Genomic DNA, 25,575 nt, shown 5'->3' with positions numbered 1-25,575 from the left:
TCTATAAACATAATAGAAGTTAGTCAAACTGTAATGAAAATGTACAGATAACGCTGCAGAAGTGTTGTACAGTACATAGAGGACTTTTTTGCTTCAGTATTCAGTGCAACCAACACACAACCCCCCATCAAAACACATTCACAAGCCTCCTCTCCCCTGAGACCCCCACGAAAGTCTGGTGATGGGTCTCCAGTGCCAAAAAGCAGGAAGTCACAGCTGTGCTCATCCCCCTTTCAGCATGTGTGGGAGCCAGAGTGTGTGTCTCTATCAGCATGTGTGTGTGTTTTTAGCCTCTATATTTCTGCGTGTCAATCAGTTTATCCGTCCGGCATGACGCTACTTTCTATTCCACTCTCTTTGCAGAAGTTTCCAGTGTCGTTTAATGAGAGGGACTGAGGAAGCCTGGCTTATACAGGCTAATAAACACTGAGCTGTGTGTCACTGTGGCTCAATGTATAAGACACACACACACAACCTCTGTCAACTCTCACATTTGTTATTGTTACCGTCGCCTCCTATTACTCCCCATTTCTTTATTTCTTCATGTTATCTGTCTTATCTGTTTGATGGTTTCCTTTCTTTTCATACACTTAACGGCCAGAAGTATGCAGACACACCAGCCCACCTACCTTTCTATAGTTTGAATATCTGGCTTTCTTTTCCTCCCCCTGGACCTCTTGTGTCATTTCATAGACTAAACAATTAATCTAGAAGATAATTGGTTGCAGCTTTTGTTAAGATGAAGGGAAGTCTTGCATTTCATATCACTCTCGTCTCTACACCATGTCAAATAAACACAAAAGATGTTTGAAATCTGACCAAAATGGTCCAGAAATCATCCAAAAGAAGGTGATTGTAGGTTTCAAAAGGAGATGTTCTACATTCAGATACACCTTTTGCCATGTTATATATTCATTTTTCACTTTCTCAATCCCCCTCACTTCTATTTCTCATATATCCCATCTTGTTTCCTCTCCATGAACCTCCGCAGCTCCTTTGGAAGCCGGGCTCTCTGCTGTAAATCTAAAGGCCTCCGGTTTAATAGGCGCAGTGTGCCTCTGTAACACGGGCTACTTTTGTTTTGGTTACAGATAAAATCACTGAAGGAAAACACGACAGCTCAGAGAGAAGGAGAAACAGGGAGAGACGAGACGAGACCGAAGAGACGCAGAGAAACCGCACAGTGTGTGAATCCCTGTGGTGCAAGAATACATCTTTAAAAGAATATTTTATTTCTTTGCCAAAAACACAAAACGAGATAGGGAGAGGAAAGAGAGCAGCTGAAAGAGTCATGATTTGACAGTTTTGTATCCAGGTTTGAGATTTCACACCATCTCCGAACTCTCCAAACCCTGTTCCTTAAATCTAATCAGAGATTTTAAACAGACTAATGTTTCCTCCCTTCGCCCCATCTTTCACCCTCACTCTGTTTGATCTCATCGAGACGTTACCTCAAGGCGCACGGTGCGAGCACATGGACTAGATCAAGCGGCCATTCCTGCATTTTGGGAATGTTGACAAGTTGACAGGCGAGGTGCTGCACTGACATCCAACCTCAGTCCACTGTCAGATACAGGGGAGAGAAAGACAGAGAGAAGGGGGAGGGTGAGAGAAAGAGATAGGGGAGAGAGGGGGGAGGTGAGAGGAAAGGAGGAGGAGAGATGAAGAGGAAAAAAATGACTTCACAGCCTCGACTGGACGGCCCCCTTTTTTCCCCTCAGCCTCTCTCTGTCTCCCAACTTTTTTCCCTCCGTCCTCCTCCTCCTCCCATGTGTTTTTTTTAAATGATTTGGGGAGAAGAGGGGAGCAAGCATTCACAGCTTGGCTGACGGTGCAGGCAGGAGTGTCACGTAGGAAAAACGGGAGCTGAAGGGCAGCACTCTGGGACTGAAGACGACTGAAGGGGCTCGGGGGTGTTTCTGGATCTGATGCACAGATTGACACACAGACAGGAGAGGCAGGAACACATGCAGACTCTGAACAAGCTTTTTAAAAAACACATCTACTGCAGAAAAAGAAAGGAAAAGCCAGATTTGTTGTTGCAGACAGGCAGGCACATACCTCACGAGCAAGCTTAAATATTTTTCCAGACAGGATCTGAGTTTTCTTCCACTGGAGAGGAAAAGAAGCAGATGGATATGTGCTTATTTTGAAGGAAAAGCAAAGAATCCTCATCTCCTTCAGCAATGCTTTTGAGGAACTTTTGCACTGAACTGTTGCTGTCTGCTATGTTCCTGGACGCTGACATAGTACATATTTAAATCCTCTGAATTCTTCCAAACAGGATCCACGTTTCCTTTTTCTTCTCTTCAGAGCATTTCCACTGTGCAGGTGTTGGACTGACTGTCACTATGTTTCCTCAAAGGTACTCTTTAACACCATTATGGACTTCTTGCCTTTTGGTCTTGTTCATCCTGGACGTATTGACCAGCGCCCAACAACAGTCCCGCAGATCCCGTCAGATGCCCCCGCTGACCTCTTCCTCTTCAACATCCGGCAACCTGTCGGAGAGCGCCGAGAGCAAAGTGGAGCGCCTCGGCCAGGCGTTCAAGCAGAACGTCCGCGACCTGCGAGAGAAGAGCTCCTGCCTGGACATGGTCTTCCTGGTGGACGAGTCATCCAGCGTGGGGGCCAACAACTTCCTGAGCGAGCTGAGGTTCATACGCAAGATGCTGTCCGACTTCCCCGTGGCGCAGGAGGACACGAGGGTGGCGTTGGTGACCTTCTCATCCAAGACCCACGTGGTGACGAGGGTGGATCACATCTCGGCGCCCAAGTCCCACCAGCACAAGTGTTCGTTGTTCAACAAGGAGATCCCGGCTATCAACTACAGAGGGGGGGGCACCTACACCAAAGGAGCCTTCCAGAGGGCAGCGGTGAGTCAAGAGGAAGTGATAAAAAAGTGTGTGTGTGTGTGTGTGTGTGTGTGTGTGTGTGTGTGTGTGTGTGTGTGTGTGTGTGTGTGTGTGTGTGTGTGTGTGTGTGTGTGTGTGTGTGTGTGTGTGTGTGTGTGTGTGTGTGTGTGTGTGTGTGTCACACCAGCCCACCTACCTTTGGTATAGTTTGAATCTCTGGATTTCTTTCCTCCCTTGACCTCTGATATCATTTCAGAGACTAAACAGCTATGCAGAAAGTAATTGGTTGCAGCCTTTGTTTAGATGAAGTGAAATATTGCATTTCATATCCCTCTCCCTCCACCTTTTTCCAGGCTTCTCTACACAATGTCTAATTATGAAAAAAAGGTCACACACACACACACCAAAAAAACACTTTTTAGTCTGAGTTTGATTTCTGACATTCTTGATAAAAAATGCCTTCAAATTTGTTCATAAATTGATACTTATATGTTTTACTTCTTACGGACGGTGTGTGTGTGTGTGTGTCTGTGTGTGTGTCTGTGTGTGTGTGTTTGGGGATTACAAAGGTTGATATTAATGAGGCCATGCGTAGCCTTGCTGCCGAGGCTCCTGCTTCCTCTAAATTACACAGCAGCAGTCAGCGAGGGGAAGCCGCTCTGCAAGTGTTCAGGAGTTTCCAGTGATAAAAATACCATTAAGATTGAGCACATGCATGCACAGACACAGCTGATGCATGCATGAAGCAACCCATGAGTAGGTTAGAAAGTGGAGCAAGTAGCACGACACACACACACAGGTAAGCAAGAAGTTGTTGGTTGCTCTCTGAAATGTGGTCAATGTGGTTTGGATCAAGCCTTCTGGGGGAATTTGACTTCACTTATAGCTAATGGTATAAAATGACTTCATTATTGCTGATAATGTTTTGTCAAATACTCCTTTACTGAGTTATTCCTCCTGGCAGTACAGGTTGTAAGTGTGAATGTGTTGTACAGGCAGGGATTTGGGGTTACCCAAGGTCACAGGGGGGTCAATATGTTAGCTTGTTTATGGTTTGTTGATTTGAGCTGCCTGACACCCAGCAGCGCACATACACAGTCACACACACATGCACCGAGGCGAGGACATATGGCACAGTTCATCCGTCAAGTCCAAACAGCCCAGCTGTAAAAGCCGTGTTGGTGGTATCGGGTCTGGCCCCGTGTAAACACCTCGCTCAGCCTCAGATCTGCCTTCAGCTAGAAATACACACAGGACAGGACTCAGATGCTGCTGGGTCCTGTTATCCTGCTGACAGTCTGCTGATGGTTGTTGCGTCCACACAGATGGAAGGACAAATGGATTACACCATGGCTTTCTGACAAAAACACATTATAGGTGTTATGACTGGGTGCACTGAAGTCAGAAACCCTCCTGACTCATGCAACAGCTGATAGATAGCAGAGCGTGTTGCTGTGCAGGGGAGGGGGTGTTGAATGAAAGGTTTGATGCACAATACCACATCCTATCAGTAATGATCATATGGCGTATAATCATCAGTTTTGCGGTGATAGAGTAGCAATTTTGGCCATTGCCGATGTTTTGCTATTTAGTTTTTTCTTGTTGTGCCTCGAAAACAAACAGTTTTATGAAACAAAAAATGGTGATTTAATCCTTCAAAAAAGACAGATAGACTTCAGATTTGCTTATGCGCCGCAACTTGGCAGTAAATAGGTTGATCTTTAGGTTTAAAACCTGTATTACTTTTATGCTACCCCACTAACTTTCCATAAGTGCATCGTAGATAATAAAAAAAATCACATGGGGCCAATTTTACAGTCATAGAGGTAGGTCTAGGTAAGCTGAGTTTTGGCAGGATTTCCCTCACATCCATCCTGTTGAGAGCCAATAACACCGGACCGTGTCCTCCAGCTGGATGCTTGGCCCTCAGGACGGCTCTCCAACTCGCCCTCTTTACTTAAGTGCTGATAAGGAGACCGCTGGCTGCTTCCCAGCTGCTTAAATCCACAACAATACCAAGAAAAGGCTTTCTGGGGGAGCTTTAGTGACTTTATCATTATTCACAAACACTCTGAATGTTTTTGGTGATTTATCAAGTGATGTAGTGGTCTGAAGCTGCCAAAGGGGGCTTAAGAATTAAGCAGGGCAACCTCTGCTCAGGCTCTTAACTTCTAAACACTGTTATTGATTCAAACAAAAGATTGTATTGCATTCTGTTACTCACTTATCATAGTCGGCAAACACTGCCTTATTTCTTTCCAGTATGGCATCTGCGTAGTACGAGTCTGGTGTATGAGTAATGAGAGAGCTACGTGCAGCCTTCCAGAGTCTCCCTGGAAAGATAGATGAGCTTAGCAGATACAGACGGAGAAACAGCAGAAAGCAGCCCACACCTGATGGATTCAGTCTGACGTTTACTGCGTTTTCACAACAGGAAGTGATGGTTTGAAGAAAAAAGAGAAACCCAGGCCTGTCTGTGATTTATCGCCTGCATTATTTTATCATCCGTCTGAATCGCACTGGAAAAAGTGAAAGGGGCGTATGTCGTCTGTTTCCATTAGCCGCATAAAGGATGGGTCTGCTAACACTAATCTACAAAGTGCATATCCTCCTGTCTTCAGGGGCGGACCGAACTGGAGAAGAGTGTTGAATTTGGGAATTTGGCCGTGTTTAGGTGCACGCAATTAGTGTTATTTGTGCTACCGTGTATCCATCTGAGGCAACGTTAGACACGTGTGTGTTAGGGTGTGTGATGTGTGTGCAGAGACAGTGAGAGTTAGAGAGAAAGGATAATTGATAATTGCAGTATAATAATAATAATGCCATATTTTATTCCCCTTGGCTGGTCTTGGCGGCTTTAAGTGCTGTAGAGAGCTGGGATCCATTAACAGAGACATTTTCCACCAGACGTGCATGTAGAGACAGGGCTCTCCTCCAGCACTCCTCTTCTGTCTCACTCTGAGCCCCGTCCGTCTGTCTGTCTGTCTGTCTGTCTGTCTGTCTGTCTGTCTGTCTGTCTGTCTGTCTGTCTGTCTGTCTGTCTGTCTGTCTGTCTGTCTGTCTGTCTGTCTGTCTGTCTGTCTGTCTGTCTGTCTGTCTGTCTGATCAATGCATATTAAAGTAAACCTCTAAAGAATCAATATGTCTAGGGTCCAAAGTAATCTCTGATTCAGGACTTTCAGACTTGATCTACAATGTTCTATTTAATGTCGAACACCCTTTCTAGAAAGCAGTGTGTATGTCTGTAGTGGGTAGAGTGGCTTATGCTGGTGACAGTTAAATAACTGACTGTTCTAGCTCTTTTATGGTATGATATTTGGCTTTAGAATGTGTTGCAATGTGTCGTCCGGCCACATTTGAAGTTGTTCTGAATGGCAACACTTCAAGGTGTGGCAAAAAAGCTTACCTGTCACATTGTAGAAATGAACCTGAAGGCGTTGATCATTTCGTACTCGTGTTTAGGCTTGAAATGTATTAGAATAACGGAAAGCGCTTGAGAGAGGTTCTTACACTGCTTAGTTAGCCCATCTCCGTAAAGACCAATTACACTAAAACTGTCATATTCAGCCCCCTAGATTCCAATTAGGAAGCGGGTTACAGACACTGTAACTCTGTCAGGGAATTGGTTCAGGGAATACTGAAGGTTGGACAATTTTTCAATCGGTAAGCACGACGGTGATTTTGATACCCAGCTCTTGTCTCTTTTCACTTCCCTGATCTAAACCAGCTCATCATTCTGCATTTGAAATGACGGTAGATGACGGTAGATGCGCTAGACGATGAGTTTTTCAAGAGTGCAGCCCTCTGTCATAATGATCCACGCCGCATCACTTCAGGCTCTCTTCAAGCTGACACGATAACCTGCTAACTGATGACATCACTCACCATGCTGTAGATTTCCTGCTCTTTCATCACCGCCGTACTAAGGAGCTGATGGATTACCTCCTGTAGATGTTTCCACTGCAGTACTCTACCTGAGACAGAAGTAGTTCACGTCCCCCCCCCCCCTCCCAACTGAATCATACTCCCCTCTTCTCACTGTAATTGCCCTGAAAAAGCCAATCCATTTTCCTGCTCAGTTTTAACTCTGCTCTAATTTATTTTCCATGCATTTGCCTTTTACATGACCAAATATCTTTAAGGGAATGCAGCCCAAAGCCTTTCATTTTATTCTATTGGTTGCTAGTAATCCTGTTGATCCAGGAGTTATGGCTTTTTCCATTGTTGCAGTTCTAAATGGCTCGCTTTGGACACGAGTGCGGCTATAAAAACACAAGGAGAGAAAAAGACTGTATCTGTAATAGCTAGTTAAAAATCCTCGCCATTGCTTGTTATTCATCATGAATTTTCTCTGCTGGGTTGCCATGCTTTGCCAGATAACCCCCCCCCCCCCTGCTCTCTGCAGGCAGGCCGGCTTGGCACAGAGCGCTGAACTGGACTTGGCGACTTCACTGTGTCAGACTCACAGACACAGACAGATGGGCAGCGTGTGAAGAGGAGTGGGAGAGAGATGGAACAATGACAGGAAAAAGTAGAGAATAGAGGGGAAAAAGCCCCGGGTCGAGGGATCGATAGAAAGAATGTGTCTGTTTCTGGAGGTTTTTCACAGTAATGGTTTTACCTGACAGTTAGCATGAGTCCAGCTCAGAACAGACTTCAGAGTAGTTAACAGGAGTTAGCCACTTAATAAAAGGAGCTTTTTTTGCTCTGCCAGTTTGTTTCTGCCACTGAAATCTGAATAAGTTGGACTGGGTTATTTTTCCTCTGTTTCCTCCGATGATGCCTCATGTGCAACGCTAACTTAAGAAAACACACTCCAATCACAGAGTGTGTGTGGACCAGCTGCTTGTCTTTACAGAGTAGTCATCATATTATTCAGAGAGGTTATGGACTGTAAACCGGAGTGCGTGCATGAGAGTGCATGTGTTTGCATTTATGGACGTTGTGCTTTTGACTTTAACTGAGAGGTCTACACTTTTAAGTCCAGTTTTTTGTCCTGCATGATTCCTATCCTGCAAAAATCCACGAGAATTAATTGAGGCAACAGTTGGAACCCGGCCAAATCTGAAAGTTTGCTGAGCTGTGAGTTTTCATTTGAGTGCCTGGTAAACAGTATTTTATTTTTCAATAGCCTGTAGATTTTAAGTCAAGCATCGATGCAACAACACACTCTCAACTCGTATTATTCAAAAAGCACATTTTGCTGGATAGTTTAGCAGAAATTTGACATATTTTCGTAGCCGCCATGTTTTTCCACTTAGAAATCTTGAACAAAAGCCCACATTTGGCCTGAGAAATGTACAAATAGTCCAGGTTGGTATTTCAGAAAAAGCGGAACACTTGTCAATCACACTTCATATGGCTCAGCGTGACATGATGCCTTTTCTCATTGAGCTTCGCCAGACCACAGTAAGGGAAACAAATATTGCGGGGTTTGTGAGCCCCCCCCCCCCCCGTCTCATTCCAGTGGGTCAGCGATTATTCTACCATTCTTTTTCCCATTTTCATGCCTTTCCATCAGAGCCGCAGACCTCCCCAGCAGTGTCAGGAGGGGTAACGTCACCTTCCTGCGCTTTGACGCATTAAAGCTCCAAAATGCGGTATTGTTTTTCAAAACATTGTCTATTAGATTAAATGAGGCTTGTGCGAGTTGCTTATATTTGGCCTCTGGAGACGTACTTAACAGATCCTGTACATTCTTGGTCGTCTTAAGTGCACACACACTTAATGTTTAAAAGTCTGAGTTTTGGCCTGAATTTCTGAATAACCAATAATGAGAAGTAGAGTGCAGCAAATTAAGATGGGAAAAGGAACACCATCCATCACCTTAATGCTGGAAAATGTTGTATCTGACGGGTGACTTCAGGGGCTTTTGCTTTTTAAGAAAATATATTTGCTCACTGGAGCACTTTTTCATTCTACGGCTGAGTCACAGGGGACCATTTAAACAAGGCAGGGGATTCTCACCAGCAGAACTCTCCCAATAAGAAAGCAGGAAGGGACACTTAGAGCTACTTTTACACCTAGAGAATAAAGTATTTCCCAAACGTGTGCCCACTGCAACAAATGAAAGCAAGGTGCATCTCTTTGATCTGGACTCAGCCGTGATAACAAGATAAGAAAAGTCTCTGTTTCCTGTCTGTGCAACCGCCACTTCCCGCCATCTCAGCCTTAATCATTTACTCCCCTCAGTCCGTCGGCTCCTTCCCTCTTCATCTCCTCCACCTCCTCCTCTATCCAAGGGTCTCTTGTAAGGATACATGAGACGGAGAGATGGAGCAGACTCACCTTCCAGCCAGAAAAGCTCTGATAGAACAGAGAGGCCAGACAGGAACCGTCCACAGACACCAGACAACACATTTGACATTGTCTCAGTCTGCAGTGGGCCAGCCATCACTGTTTATAGCCCCGCGTGTATCTGTGATTCATCAGGACAGGAAAGTGAGACTTTGAAATAACACACGTTGCTTTTTTCCCCCGAAAGAAGATAAGGGCTGGAGGAGCAGAATTGGTCTTGTCTTGGAAGATGAAACATGCATCAGAGGCTTGACTAAAATCCATTTCTCAACATTAAGAATAGTATCAGCAACAACTAGGAACACATTTTAAGTTTTAAGACGGAATGAGTAAGACTTTCCTTAGAAAACATTGAGGAAGAAATGCTTTATTCCTGGGAGCTGGGCCTCCATTCTTCTTTCATTAACCTCAAATATTTGAGTATTTCCCTTACAAAGCGCTTTTACAGAGCTGCTCTTTTTCCTGTTTTGTCGTCAGTAATACCTCTGTTTGGAAAAGTTCTTTCAGAATGACTGTTCCCCTAAAACATATGAATGAGTATTTTCCGCTTTTCTCTTTTGATTGTGAATGTAATATCTTTAGGTTAGACAAACATGCCCTTTACCTGACACAGTTAATAACTAGACGGTGACTAGAGTGGAGCTTTGAGAAGCCAAAGAGCAAGAGACTCTCCTCAGAAGTTGGTGGAGAACATAAACACAACAAAAAACAGTAAATTATAGACTCACATTTGCAACTCGCCGAAAAGAAAGACTCCAAATGAATCAGAATGTTGCTCAGTAACGGCTGGATGGGTTAATTATTCATCAGTTATTGCTGTTTTAACTATAAATGTTTGCATAACTAAGTATCCATGACTGCAGTCTGCCTTATACAGTGTTTGAGCTGTCTCACTGCGTCTCACTGTGTCCAATCGCAGAGACAATATTTGCCTTTCTTGCTTTACGGTGGCCTGTTCTTCCTCCCGTCACACTCCGTTCACCCCTGCTCTCCTCTCTGAAATGGATACGGAATATTTTCCACACACAGGGGTCTACTTTCCGACCTCTGGACGTCTGAATAGACCCCGAGGCCTCCTCATTTACTGACGTCTCACAGAAACAGTTCAAGCATTTAACCCACCTCAGACAAAAAGCACAAATCCAACTTGACCCTGATCTAATTCCAATCAATATTCAAAGCATGAATGCACCTGTTTCTCATCAGACTATTGAAATGTAGAATATTAGCATTTTCTGAAGACATGTTGGACTGATGTGTTTTCTCCTGATGCCTCCAGCAGCTGTCAACATGTATTGATAACTCCGGACCCTTTGAGTTCTCTTAAAGTCACATATCTGTGGCTGACGAGTGCTGACAGACAGACAAGTAGTGCAGCGATGTGCGCACTGAGAGGTCAGCTGAGGTCAACAGTCTTCACTATAGTGCAGAAAGGCCCACTAGAGGCTGACCAAATATGTGCAACCTGTCAGAAAACTGGAGGCTTGCAGATATCTCTCTGGAGTTCTCCCAGCTGCTTTCATTCACGCTTAATTTCCCAGCCTGACCTCTATGATGGAAGTAATTAAAGCTTGAAAAATGCAATGTGCATTCTGTCTAATTGCACCACAGTTTGAATATTTTCGTCCAACCCGTAGTTATTCCAAACACTGGATTTCTCATTTGGAGCAAACCCCTTCAATTTGACAGAGAGACTTTTCGGTACCGTAGGCCAGCGAAAGGTCACCAGTTTCCTCCAACAACTCTGCAGGCGTCCTGCTCCCATCTGTACTGCAGCAGCCATGTGGAAGAGCTTTATCCTTCATCTTCTTTTATCCGTCCTCAGCTTCAGGTCTTCCTTTAGAAGATCAGCAGTTCAGCGTCTTTAGGTTAATCACATACAAAAGAAAATCCCCTGGTTGTCCCCCACATATTCCTACAGTACATTTCAGTGTTGAAACATTTGCTGCCTGTGGGAGCGCTCCTAAATAAGCCAGCAGCCGCTTGTGGATTTAGATCAATTTGAAATGAAAGGCTATTTGCGTGCATCAATATGTAAGTCATTGCGGTGTTTTTGGACAGCATGATGTACAATCAGTTTTTGTTATTCTAGACTTTGCCGAAGGGTATAAATCGTTGCAGTTATTGGTGATAAAGCAGTTTGGTTTCTGCGGAAAAGCTTCTTTAGTCTTTTTGGACTGCTGTTTGAATCACTGCCTGTCACTGTCTCCCCAGCATCAGGTGATTTGTCCATCTGTCTCTCTCTGTTTCTTTTCTGTTTGTCGCCACTCAATACTGCAGGAGCTGACTTCGATGTTGTGCACAGTGTCCCACTCGGCCATCAACTACATCTGTTGTGGGCAAATGACGGGGCTTTTCTTTAGTTAGATAAAGAATGAGAATAAAAATGAGGTGGTGAGGCCAGTGGAAACAACAGGGAGCGGATGTGTGTTTGTGTGTCTGCGTGCAATGTGAGTGTGTGCTCGAGCAAGTTTATATGATTTATGGACGGATCTCTCTTTGTTTCACTGGATAGATTTGGATTCAAAAAGTCATTGCTTTGTCCTAGCATGTTTCCAATACCGATTTTGTTTCTGTACTCCTCTCAAAAGATGCGTATGATCTATCTTGTGTAAGGCACTGTCGCCTGAAGCTGCAGTACAACAATACTTATTTAAAATGCGAGAGAGGAGGATGGAAATGTCAAATGTTTCCTCACCAAATGATCATTGTCCTTACGTCTCCAGTTTTCTCTTAGTGTATGAATCAGATACGTTGCCAGAGGGGAAATTACCACACAGCGCTTCGTCCTTCAACACAGGCGCTGAATAAATGTGTCTCTTGCTGCTTGTCACAATTACCTACGGCACCTTGTTCTTTTAAAGAAACTGGAATGAGCTCAGCACTGGAGTGGGCAATCCTTACACTTCCCGGCTGCGTAAAACACAGATGTCAGTAAATCCCCTCGACGGCACAAGTGTAATTTCAGACCTTTCCGCAGCGGACCCATGCATCCGTCACAGCGTCATTGCTTGTGCGTTACCCCGACAGATAATTGGTCCCCTGAGATGAGGGTTTCAATTTAATGAGTGCAGGGAGGAGGAGTGTAGGTCCTGTCTACAAAACAGACCTGCAAAGTGGAGACTCAGGGAGTTTTATTTCACCTCTTCATCCCCCTTTGGATATAAATCACACACACTTTGATTATCTTCTTTAAAACTTTTAATTGGTTGACTTTATTGTCCCGTGAATGTCTCTTTCAGTGAACGCTCAGGCTGCAGTAGTGGATGCTAAGTACGTCACACTTTGCACAGTGTGTTTAAATAATGGAAATGCATCTAATTTATATTTTAGTTTTACATTTCATCCCCAAAACTCCCTTCATGAGCTTTGCGGCTCATTGCACAATCGAGATATCTCCATAGTTACACTCTCTGGTCAATCAGATGCACACACACACACACACACACACACACACACACACACACACACACACACACACACACACACACACACACACACACACACACACACACACACACACTGCTTCTGAACACACTTTCCTTCACACACTTTGCTCACTCTCTGAACCTCACACTCTGTTCTTTCCACTGAGCGTGCATTTACACACACACACACACACACACACACACACACACACACACACACACTGACAGATTCCCGCTTACTTAAAATACCGCTAGGCAATTGATAGGTGCTGCTGACACCAGCTGTGTGTGTGTGTGTGTGTGTGTGTGTGTGTGTGTGTGTGTGTGTGTGTGTGTGTGTGTGTGTGTGTGTGTGTGTGTGTGTGTGTGTGTGTGTGTGTGTGTGTGTGTGTGTGTGTGTGTGTGTGTGTGTGTGTGTGTGTGTGTGTGTGTGTGTGTGTGTGAGAAAGCGGGGGGTGGGGTGTTTGAGATGTAGAGGTACAGAGGGAAATGGTTCAGAAAGAAGTGGTGACGAGGCTTTGAAGAATAATACTCGGGGGGGGGGGGGGGTCAAAGGTCAGAGAGGAGGAACTGTCCGTCAGCGGTTTCTTTGGACGGCATTTAAACGCCGCATTAACGAGGAATATCATTAGGAACCTGCGGGTTCCTGAGGTCACTGGAAAGAGTGGGTTTCCACTAGGCCACCGTGCTGTGGAAACCATCGTGCTTTTCTCTGGGATGGATTCTTTGGATGAAACCTTTCTGTGTATTGAGAATAAAGCCTGAACATTTTTTGGGGGGGACCAATATTGAGATGATTTCCCTCATTAGATGGAGTATCCTAGTTGTATTGAGGATGTTGCATTTTTGGTATTTCTTGTCCATGTTAACTCAAAAGTTGAGTTTAAAAGATGATTCTCAATCAGAAGCTGACAAATAAATCTCATCACAAAGTCAAATTAGTAGCATCTATAGCTTCTGATCAGATCAAAGTCTTACTCTTGTAGTGAGTAATAACAGTTACTCAATGTACCTACCGTGTGGTGAAATGTTCTGGTGTTTCCACTCTCAACAATGAACACTTTAGAAAATGTTCCAGTTAAAAAATAGACTTGCCAATGCTCACTCGTGGATAAAGTATTTGCTATTTCTGTGCAGCATCTAAAATGAGTGAACATCTGCCCTGCTGATGCATCAGTTGGCTCCTGATGTTGAATGACGAGCGTGCATTTTCTATAAAATACTTTATTGGGTTTGATGAGTGCACTTGAACTTTTCTTCTTCCTCACACAACGGAATTAAGACTCAAATCACACGAAGTCTTTAAGCACAAGGATTTACTTTGGCATCTTGAGATTAGGATTTACCAAAAGCCTCATACCTTGGCACCTTAAGCAACCAAAAGTATTTCAATGAGATGGTAGCGGCAAACTAAATAACATGTTTTTATGAGCTCAGGCGTGTGGGTCTATTAGTAAAGCACTTGCAATGTTGAGGTTAGATGGTGAAAGTGCCAGATTCCATTTGGTTGTTTGCTTTGGTGAATGAGTGTGCACAAGTCGGTCTGACTGTCTCTGTTTGTTTGGACCACTATAAGTAGGTAATTGGTTCATGTATGTGAAACCACATCCTGTTGTCTTTTGTTTTTCCTGCTTTTTTATGTAAATTCTCTCCTATTCTCCGGCTCTCATCGTGCAGTATTTTAGTTTTCTGCGTCTATTTTTTGTGTTTCCAGCCTCGGTAAGGAACCTCGTTCCAGGTAGTTACCCAAATATAAAGACCAAACATACACTCGCCTCAATTTTAATCAGTTTGAAATTCCCCGTGTTGGCGAGAAAATCTTCCCCCAGGACCCGATGCTGATCATCCAACCGACAAGAATACAAAAAGCATACAAATATAATCAGTTTTAATTCTCTAAATGCAGGTGTTTCCCAGCAACAGAGTATTTAATCGCTGTTTTTAGTTTTTCGTTAGTGTTTCCACATTTCTCTTGATTTATGATGAGCTTTTGTAGGAATCCACGGCCGAGTGTAAACGATCCCAAAATGCGTCGTCCCTCAAACGATCTCCCAGCTCGCGCTCCCATTTGATGCTGTGAGGTCTAATATGACTTATCAGCCAGGGCCAAGCCAATAAATCCAAACCTCTACATTAATATGTAGCACAAACACCGACGTCTCTCCAACTCCCCGCTCTATCAGAGGAAATCTCCGCCTGCAGCTGGTGCCAAGACTAATAAACCCCTCGGGAGAATAAAGAGGAGAGAGGGGAACATGAGAGAAATATGCAACTACAGCAACAACCGTCAACAAAATAAAGGGAAACTCTGCGTCTGTGTCCACAGTGCGGTCTGAGACGTGATTTGATACATTTTCATGGATGCTTTAAGCCAGTCTCCAAAAATGATTCCCTGTGTATAAGCACTTTCAACACGGCAGTCTGGAGTCGAGACAAGGATCGCGCTGCACCACAATGTTGCCTCTGTTTATTTCAGAAATTAACTCTGTGCCTTAGAGATGGCCGCTCTCTGCTCGGTGAGGCAATGAGCTCATGAATCGCACAGATGACATAACTTGTGGGATTTCTTCCAATCTTAAAGCGTAATTCTGTTGAAAATGGATTTTCAGGTTCACGGAGGTCATTTCTAACATAGCAACGAAACTGTTTAGAAGATCAACATCAAGGATCTGGTTTTTTGATGCTGACCTGTCACCTACTGATCGATATTCCAGAAAGCAGGCAGTTCCTCTCCTAACAACAGCCTCAAAAGACCCTCTCACCAGCTGCTTGCTAACGATGATTACATCCAAAAACGGCAGGGGAAGAAAGTCTATCACAGCACCGTATCAATGAATAATATCAATTAGAATTTAGATATTTTCTTTAAAGACCTGGGCAAAAACTTGTGATTGAGTCTGCTCTATTAGCCTTCTCTTGCAACAATTTCTAGTTATGTAAGTTGCAAAGTTTATTTGAGTTTATTTAGGTTCCATATATCTTTCATTTAGAAGATATCTCACCCCACTAGCAGGACGGATGCTGAGCAGTACATTTTTTCAAGAATGAGTCCCACTAATCTTGTGCGTCCCAAAGTTAAAGAGGCACGAAGACACAGTATCACTTAAGGTAGTTTCACATGTGTAAAATATTGAGCAAACGGGCAGCAAGAAAACACATCATGATGAAATGTGCCTGGAAACCAAACGATATTCTTTGAATGTCACATATAACTGATGAGGTCAGATGTGCAATAATATGATCCCCGTAAAAAAAACACAGGCTGATACGGGAGGGACGAAAAATACCATTCAAATATTGAAAGTGGCAAACACACTCTCGGAACACAGAAAACAAAATCCAATGAATATAAATAACCCGGGGTACATGACATGAAGCAGATTGCCAAACCAGTCCGACCTCGCCGTCGTCCAACTGGCACTCGGACCGAAGCTGCTCTTGTTATTCTTCCTCCCACTCAATCAAACCAACTCTCCTTGGCCAATTACCCAGAATGCCGTGTCCGATTGGAACACGGTCAGCGCCTTAAGTGTTTCTCTCAGCGCTTCTCTCCGCCAGAACAACACGGATATCGGTGGGGAGATAATTGAATTGGTTTCTCATTTGCCAGCCAAGACAGCCTTTTCCCCCTGGCATCACACGGTGGAATCAGCTCCTCTCCTCCTCTTTCCGGTGTCTCTCCTCTCCTGGTTGAGTTTTTGAGGTTGATAAATGATGTTGTGACAGAAAATTTGCCTGGCAATTAACCGGCTGTCCGCACTCTCTTCTCCGACACTCTGGATGCCGTGGCGCTTATTCGCCAAACTGGCCTCAATTTGGGCTTATTTAGAAAACCAGATTACACAGGCGGCCGCTAGTGAGGACTTTAAAATCGTTACTTAGTGCGAAGTAAGTGGGAGCGATTTCCTGTAATGGCTCTCCTCTTCTTGGAATAGTTCTCCATCCCTTCAATTTTGCCAACTACACCCCAGGTTTACAATTATCCAAAAACATCTTCTGTGGTTTGGGTAAACTGCACTTTAAGCAAAGTGATTGATGAATGATCCTCTCTGCTGCTTTTTGAGTCTATTCCTGAACTACAGATCCATCCTTTCTCTGGGATGGGACGCCATGTGGGGTTGAGTGATGTGCAGAGGGCATCACAGGAGATGTGTACATTGAGATCTGATATATTTTAGTGCATGCATCTGGTGTAAGATGTCCCAAACGTGTAGCAAACGGAAACACTCCGACTTCTGTCTGGTTTATTACTTCTCTGACCTTTCCTCGGAGGGTCAGCCTGACATGGTGACTTGTTTGTGTGGATGTCTCTTTATTTTCCACGTATCGGGGTTAATGGTGTAAACTGCAGAATAGAAGAGAGACCTCAGCTTCTAATGCCAGAAGAGAAGGCACTCACTTCCTCCATCATATGCTGCAGGAAAAAAGGTGCATTGATTCATTATATCCACTTGTCAGTTCCTTGTGAGTTGCTGGATTTTCCCAACTTGGCTAAGTTGAGCCCTGTATATTGTACTCCTTTTATTTATCCATAAACAGTATACTGTGTGTATCAATAAGCTTCTTGTAACAGTGCAGATGATCTTGCATGATCTTGACTGCCCTTCTAACACAAAGAGCTACAGGTTTGATTTCTCAGCATGTCCTCTGAGGGCAAAGCTTCTTGGCAGCCAATCCTAAATCCTGAGAGTCAAATGAAGCAGAATGAGAGAGTTTAGAAACTTGTGTTGGCAGGTTACCTTTTATATTCTTTGCCAAAATAAAAAAGATGACCTGACATTTATGAAATGGACTATCTGCTGAGTCTGACGCAACCTTCAAGTCTCTACAGGTAGATTTATACAACACGCTGTTCTGAATCGTGTCTGACACACTGAGAGGTAGCAGATGAGGTTAAAACCTTTCCTGAAGAGCTTTGCTTTATGATATGTAAAGTATAATATACAGCGGCATCCTGGGTGGCCCCTTGCCTCCTCACTGTGTCAGTCTTCCCACTGAGCAAGACGAGAGCAGGGGAAGTTTGTGAAAAAGACATAATATGTCATGAAGTGTGGAACAAATTGACTCTAAGCTGAAGGGCAAATGTTTCTAAATACAACATATTTAAGAAAATACTTATTAAGCTCTGATGTCCAAACATTTCCACATTAATTTGCCTTTAAATTGTGATCCAACCGCACCTAAGAAAGATGTTTTTGAACCAGAAGCCACTTACTATATGTTTTCTATTCTTGTGAAGCACTGAAGGAACAAAACAAGATGTTCATGGGACAAAAGTTCAGGGCATATCACCGATTCGAACAGGAAATAAATGATCTTTGCAAGCTGTCAAATATCCAAAGTATGTGTCCCTGAGATGTTGCTCCATAAAGCCAAAGTGCAGTCTGGTGAGTCTGGTTGTGTGTGCACGTTGCTCTGCTCCCCTGCAGAGATGTTGTTGTTATTCTTACCACCCAGGCCAAGAGCAGATAGCCTGTCAAAACAATCACTTCCGACCGATGGGGGAGACAGCTTTCCCCAAACGGATGCATTTTTTTGTTATCGCATTGGTATGCCTGCGAATAAAGTTTTGGGAAAAGTGGATCTTAAGGGAAGTAAAATCCTGTGGGAAGAACTGGATACACAATATTTGAGTAAGAGACCGATCATTAGCAGCTTCCCTCAGAGCCAGGTGGGTTCAGCCTCGGATCAAAGTCACAGGAGGGGCTGATGTGAGGCCAGCAGTGCGGTGGAGATGGTTGGTGGTGGCGGTGGCAGTGGGGGGGGGGGAGGGCTATTCCTCATTTAGCATTCAGCATAGCTGCCATGCATATATAAGCCTTTGATTAGCAGCTGGGGTACCTTGGCACCACCGTCAGCCCCTCAAGGTGTGGAAAGGTTTCCTAGGCTCTCCTGCCAAGTGCAACGAGGTGCCTCCTTTTGAAGAGCTAATCACACCAGCATCTGTTTGGAGAGGCGGGCAGAATATGGATCCAGCTCTTCATCAGTGGACGGATGGATTTATTTATATCATTTATGTTTATTGGTGGTTCATCAGTGGAGGGTATCCCACATATGGCTGAGTTTTGATAACCTGTTTCACTTTTATGTCTTCGTCCAACTTGGTCAAATAACCACATCTCTGAGGCTCTGAGTTTTGAAAACTCTTTATTGATATTTTTTTTCTCCCATCCTTTCTCCATTTGATTCTTAAATAATGGTTAAAAATAACACAGCTAGTTGTGATATGTCTCCATGCTTTAACGTTTAAAAGCTCTTTATTTTTCTCATACTGCCTGTGCTGCAACACCTCTTTTCACCCTCTGTCTGACACCAGAGCCCAGTCTGCTCTGATTGGTTAGCTGGCCGACTTTTAGCCTTTGCCGACCATTTACATGCACACAAACTATAGAACACACTACAGGAAAACCCCAAATGAAACTATGTAGATTAAATAGATGATGTAAAAGGTTTTGAAACAGTGAAGCTTACTGTATATGATTCTACTGTATAAAATCACCATCACCTCTGCTGTCTCCCGCGCTGTTGCTTCTTGCCAAAGTTCGAGGCGTTTTGGAGATATATTCGCCGCTCTTACCGCTAATCCCCTGAAGGCCTGTTGCTCCCCCGCTATCACCGCTGCTTTGACAGATATCATCGGCTCCAAACCAGACACACTTTAACGGTCCCATTGCTGCCGGCTTGTTATCTCTTCCTTGGACCTGCATCGGCATTGATGTGTCTGCCAAGTGCGTAATTGAAGAAATGCATAGGATGTAGAGCGTAGTGAAGCCTCAAGCTGACATACAGCTGTTTGAGGAGGGCTCGTTGCACACATGTACGGCATGAGTTGAATAGCTTAAATAAGCAGGAGACGCTGTATTTGTTTCCGATCACTACATTCGACCCATCAGAAATAGTTAGGTCATCTAGAGTGTTTTTTTTTTTAGCGATGACTGACTGTGTGCTTTGCATGCCTCGACCAATAAGGTGCACGCAGAGAGTGAAACTTTTTGTCTCCCATTTTTTTTCCTTTTTATTTCTGACTTTCTTCTAGACTTTTTGTTCAAATTTCTCGACTTTTAAAATGTCCCACTGTTTTCTCTTTATTCTAACTCGTTTTTCATGTGACCCTAATCATCTTCTTTTTAAAGAATCACAGTTTTTGTCTCCCACATGCTTTAGCTTTTGATTTTTTTTTTCAAACCTCTGATTTTTTTCTCCAAATTTCAACTTTAAAAAAAAACAAAATATTTCAGATTTTTTTTTTGTAACACTGAGAGGCAGCCCCCTTTCCGCATACTGGCTCCCGCGGTCGCCTTTATGTTAATACTCTGACCTAAAGTATGTCGGGGCAAATGGGGAGGGTGTTATTAGTGGGCATGCATGCGTATGCTTCGCTTGGTGGCATCTCCGCAGTCGCTAACACCAGCCACTGACTCATGGCTAAGGCAGAAACCACCGTGACCCAAAAGCACTTGAGTAGTCGCCTAATAAAAGATGTAACAGCAACTTAAAACACTCAAAAACTCAATATTAACACATGAGGAGCAGACGGCTATATTGTGAACACACCGACTTGTTCTCTGTTGTTATGAAACACAAACATCTCGACAGCTTGGAGCAGCCGTAGCAAACTTCCCGCATGCTGGGAACCTTTTGAGGATCAGAGAAACCGGGCTCTCCCTCTCCTCTTTTCTCCCGCCATCGTCCTTTTACTCCCTCGCTTCACAGGCTCTGTAATTACGCCACTCCTGCCAGAGCCGCTTGAAGTTTGGCCAATTAGACAATAAAGAGCAGATCTTTCTCTTTCTCTGTGTCCCTCCCCGGTCACACCCTTGCGTGTCTCCTCTCGCTTTACCTCACATATTTTACAGTCTGTCATGTGTAGCTAAATATTTTTGGACTCAGAAGACAGAAAAACATCCACCTTCTCCCGACACACATCCTTTGTTTCCCTGTAATCCTCCAGGATTTACTCATGAGCTTTTAAGCTTTTAGTAAGAAACAGATATCAGCCCCACTGACTTCATCCTGGCTCTTTCGTGCTTTTATTTCCTCTTTACCTTGACTTCTATTTCCTGTCATCCACATGGTTTTATCCACCTCATTTGAAACACCCTCACAACAAACCTAGGCATTGTCAGCCTCCGCGGAGAAGCCAGCAGATGGTCCTGTTGTGTTTCTCTCTTTCACTCTAGAGAAAGTAAAGATATGTTTCTGACTTTAATGTCCCGCCTAATTGTACGTGGGGGATTGTAAACGCCAGCTAAAGTTAGTTTGGGAACTGAAGCCGGTGTCTGGGGCGGACACAGCTCGGTGTGCCCAGTGTTCTCCGGTGGTTTGAGACCACTGGCAGGCAGCTGCAGACTCTGTAGGAGAAATAATTACAATTGTAGAGCTCTGTCCCTCCTCTCATCGGGCCCTCTTGCTGATGTAGGGTTTTGAGGAACCCTAGAATTGAGGGCTGTTTTTAGTGGTCGTGTGTGACGTTCTTCTTCGTTATTCAGTTTAGTCATGTCACTAAAGCTGGAGGGATGTTGGCAGGCGGAGCGACAGGATGTGTGTGAATGGTCAGCCTTTGGAAAACACTAACAGCATGGTTACACTAACAAGGATGTTGTCTTGCTCGTCAGCTAAATATTGTTTGAGTACAGCGTCTACGATCCTCCGATGTTTAACCAACATGAGAAGTGGTTTTAAGACCAATTTCATTTATAAATCCTTCCCATAATGAGTCTGTTTTCCTCCTCTTACAGCAAATCCTCCGTCACTCCCGTGCTAACGCCTCCAAGGTCATTTTCCTGATCACCGATGGATACTCTAACGGTGGGGACCCCCGTCCGGTGGCGGCAGCTCTGAGGGAACGTGGCGTGGAGATCTTCACCCTGGGAATCTGGCAGGGAAACATCAGGGAGCTCCACGACATGGCCTCACCCCCCAAGGAGCAGCACTGCTACCTGGTGCACAACTTTGAAGAGTTCGAGGCCCTGGCTCGACGTGCACTGCATGAAGGTATGACAGACAGATGGGGATGGCTTTGTTGCTTTTTCCAGCAAAATACATATGCAAATGTAAACCCCACCCCGTAAAAATAACTACAAATGATAGTAATACAACTGGGGAAAAAGTATAAAAACTTGAAGTAATAAATACATTATTGTCCTATAAGGAAATATATAAATGTGAGTAGTGAATAATATTTATAAAAGACCATTTAAAATGACATTCATACCCTGTGAAATTGTCACAAAGTTGGTAAACGGAAAATGTTTACCTAATGGTCATATCCGCCATGCTACTGTACCTTGGTCCAGCAGTGGCCCAGTCAGTAGGGGCTTGGACTGGGAATCGTAGGGTCGCCGGTTCAAGTCCCCAAACAGACTTGAAATATGGAAAGTGGACTGCTACTTGGAGAGGTCCCAGTTCACCTCATAGGCCCTGCTGTGGTGCCCCTTGAGCAAGGCACCGGACACCTCCAATCCCCCCTCCCCATTGCTCCCCGGGCGCTGCACGATAGCTGCCCACTGCTCCTAGTACTAGGATGGGTTAAATGCAGAGGACAAATTTCACTGTGTGTGCTCTGCGGTGTGCATGTATGTGACTAATAAAGAGAGTTTCATCCTCCGATTCTATCTTTCTATCTCGACTAACTTTTCCTCATATGGTATAAAGGTTATCATGGTTTCCTTCAATAAAAAAGGGTTCATTTCTCTAAGGCAAGACATCAAGAGAGGGTTTTTTATGGTTTTTTCCACACAGACAGCTATTGCATGTTTAGCTGGGAATAAAGACAAGATTAAGTGTTCTTTCTTGGTGTTATGAAGCCTTAGATTCTCAGATAAAATACAGTTTTGAACATTCCAGGTGTTATTTCTTTGGTATGGTGCAACACATAAAAACCAAGATCTTTCAGAGATTTACTTCTTGATTCTACCTTATTTATGAGTATTATTAAACTGTGTTTTTGTAAACAGAAGTTGACGGGACCTTGGCTACTCTTTATGTCCTTGAAGCCTCCCATCATCATCATCATCATCATCATGTGAAGGATTTACCCTTAAACTCAATGTTTACTTAGAGGCAGCAGATAATAATTCTAAATCTGACAACTTATATTTCACATGGTCTCTCTGTTATGTACCGCCAACAGCCATTAAGATCCACTTCCACACAGAGCGAGGCCCCTCTCCCACACTTGACGAGGGATTTCCCACAATTTGGCGAAAAGTGGGATTCCGTCATGGCTTTAAAACCTAAAATATCACCGTAAATATCACAGCTCCGAGTGTCTAGAAAGCTATAAATCCTGCTCAGGCGGCTTCTGAAATCCCAGACAGTAGGTGCAGCAGAAAAGATCAGTGAGACAGCGTGGGGATAAGCTAGTGAGAACGAAAGCCAACACACACACTTCACTATCTGCCCAGCCTCCGGTCCGTCTGTCTTGAAGTCTGACCAGCGCCTCAGCACACACACACACACACACACACACACGTTTCAAACTCTGAGCCACATGTTGAGACACTCTGACTGGCCATGGATCAAATTGCAGAAATGACGCTAGAGACGTCCCCCCTCTCTTCCTCTATGGACCTCTCTGTCTTCCTGCTCTCGCCGTTAAAAAGAAACAAGGGGGACAGGCTGAAATGTAGAAATGAAAAATAAGTCTCTCTGTTTTGGAGGAATTGATTTGCTGGGGGAATAAGGTAAAGGCTGTTTGCTTTAAGTCAGCTTAAAGTTTATTCATTTCTGTGGCTTAGGTGTTCATTTTCTGCCCTTATTTCTTGTGTCAGAAGTACGTTTTAATTTAGTCTTTATAGCATAGTGTACGGAGCCTGCCAATATACTTTAATATTACGCACGTTGTAAACCCTTTAAAATTGCTTTCCCTTAATCATGCACCTTGCAAGTACATGTGCCAGAACCCCCCCCACCCCTTAACTGTAGCAACCAAACTCCTTAGGTAAACGGTCTGACTGCCAGGTGGTGAAATCTGTTTCTTTATGCACCCTTCCCTTTGTGTGTCCTCCTCCCGCAGACCTCCCGACAGGAAGCTACATCCAGGAGGATCTGTCGCGCTGCTCCTCTCTGTGCGACACCGGCAGGGACTGCTGCGACCTGATGGCCAGCTGTAAGTGCGGCACACACACCGGACAGTACGACTGCATCTGCGAGAAGGGATACTACGGCAAGGGGCTGCAGCACGAGTGCACAGGTAGGACACACGGACAGACGGATGCCGCTGCATCTTACCAGCCTTACCTCTATCTCAGATACTCTCAGAACCCTTAAGAAAAGTAGTTTCCCTCTCTGCTGTCACCATGTTAGAATTTCTCAGTCAATGTACCTTTTATTCGAACAGAGGATGGAGTGATTCAAAATGATCTTGAAGGCCTTGCAAGCATTTAAGGGGGAATAGTGTATCTGCACATTGCTCCTACCCAAAGAAGAGTCCAAGTTTAACCTATAGGAGATCAATCATAATATGTAAGAGGCAAATCATATCAAATGTGTGCATAGGGTTAGAGAAATAGGTAGAAATTAGACACAAAACTAAAATAGACAAATAGAGACTAGTTGCCAGCACCAAGAGAGAAGTGGGGAAAAGGTTTCCTGTGTATTTCTCTCACATTTCATCCCTGAAACACTTTGTTTTTTCTGGATGAATGCAGCTCACCCGGTTGGATTTCCAATTTAAAATAATCAGCTATGTGGCTATTAAAGTAGGGAGAGCAAGCGCACCCTTATGAAGACTTTTGTGGTTTTTGGGGAGAGGCCATGAAGTGCAACAAGCGGGCCTAGAGTGATACTGAGCCCGCTGAAACAGTCTAACAACCAACCCAGTAATAGTCTTTCTACTTTAAACCACCTGATGACTTTGCTTCTGCCCTGTTTGCCTTAGAGATAGTTATTTGGAGTTCCTTTCACGTTCTCTTCATCTTGTCCTCGTCTCCTTTACCTGTCAGCGTCTCCTCCAGATCACGAGGAGCTCACTGTGAGTGAAAGTTAAACAAGCAGCCTGTCCACTTCAGGCAGTGTAAGCTGTCCACAGGGCAGATCACTATCAACAGACCCTTAATCCACTGCAGAGGTGGAGGACTGAGACGTCTTTGTGTCTTACATCCTTTTCTTTCTTCTACACATGCACCAACATGCTGCTATCATTGTAAAACAGCTCTATTACTCTGTTCCTACGTCCCTCTTCTGTTGTTCTGTTCCTGCTTCTGATTATTGTGAACGTTGGGGCTTTAGGACTTACTGTGTTATTGTTGCACCCTTACGTCAGTAGTAGTTGCACTCGTGTGTTCATGTAATGCAGTAAAAAGTTAATCTTTCAATCGCAGGCATGTCTATGCATACATTAATGTGGCTTACACACATGTGGAATCATTCCCTGGGTTTGGGAAACTGCACAGATCCATGAACTTTAAATCAAGCTGACATTTAAATGATGTGAAATGATGTAGATTTAAAATGACAGACTTTCTGTAAGAGTGAACACATGGGATAAAGGAGGGCTTTCTTTCACACTAATCTCTTCTCAAGTCTCTGAATGTTTTACTTAACATTATTTAATTAACTCCACGGTGATTAAAACAATTCTAAGACATTTTAGGGACATTTGTGTTGAATCTGCACTAAGCATGCTGTCCTCCCATCTTCCTGTAAATCCTCAATAAAGGCAAAAAAAGACACAAAACATCAACTTAAAATTCAGGGACATTTCTTGTGTTCTCCTTCAGTCGATTGGGAGGACGGCTGCAATCAGAGATAATCATCTGTATCAATCCCCAGAACATGACTTTGCTGAGTGGAAATGGTGCGGCAGTGACTCTTCTTTGTGAGGAGAAACCCTTAAATTCAGCCTTCACTTCTTCTGAAATGTCCTCCGTGGATTTGATGGATGATCTGCATTAAATGTGTTTTGCTTGAGTTGCTTCAATCATTCCAACACTGCAGACGGTCAAATTAAAAACCCTCGCCAGCGGTCCGTGTAACGACACGTTCATTTGTCT

General features: G+C 44.0%; 1 protein-coding gene across 1 annotated transcript in view; it reads left to right on the top strand.

The window, feature by feature from the left end:
* Nucleotides 1-1,957: 1,957 nt before the first annotated feature.
* The window catches only part of svep1 (sushi, von Willebrand factor type A, EGF and pentraxin domain containing 1), a 69,936-nt gene continuing 46,318 nt past the window's right edge, over nucleotides 1,958-25,575 (top strand). The window contains exons 1-3 of the mRNA XM_063894636.1: nucleotides 1,958-2,876; nucleotides 21,319-21,574; nucleotides 23,598-23,774. Of these exons, the coding sequence (XP_063750706.1) occupies nucleotides 2,352-2,876; nucleotides 21,319-21,574; nucleotides 23,598-23,774 (958 nt within the window). The 5' untranslated portion in view covers nucleotides 1,958-2,351. The remainder of the gene's footprint in view (nucleotides 2,877-21,318; nucleotides 21,575-23,597; nucleotides 23,775-25,575) is intronic.

This window comes from Eleginops maclovinus, chromosome 11 (genome assembly GCF_036324505.1).
Source record: "Eleginops maclovinus isolate JMC-PN-2008 ecotype Puerto Natales chromosome 11, JC_Emac_rtc_rv5, whole genome shotgun sequence".
Taxonomy (NCBI): Eukaryota; Metazoa; Chordata; class Actinopteri; order Perciformes; family Eleginopidae; genus Eleginops; species Eleginops maclovinus.
Note: the sequence above shows the minus strand (reverse complement) of the source record. Positions and strands in the feature narration are given on the sequence as shown.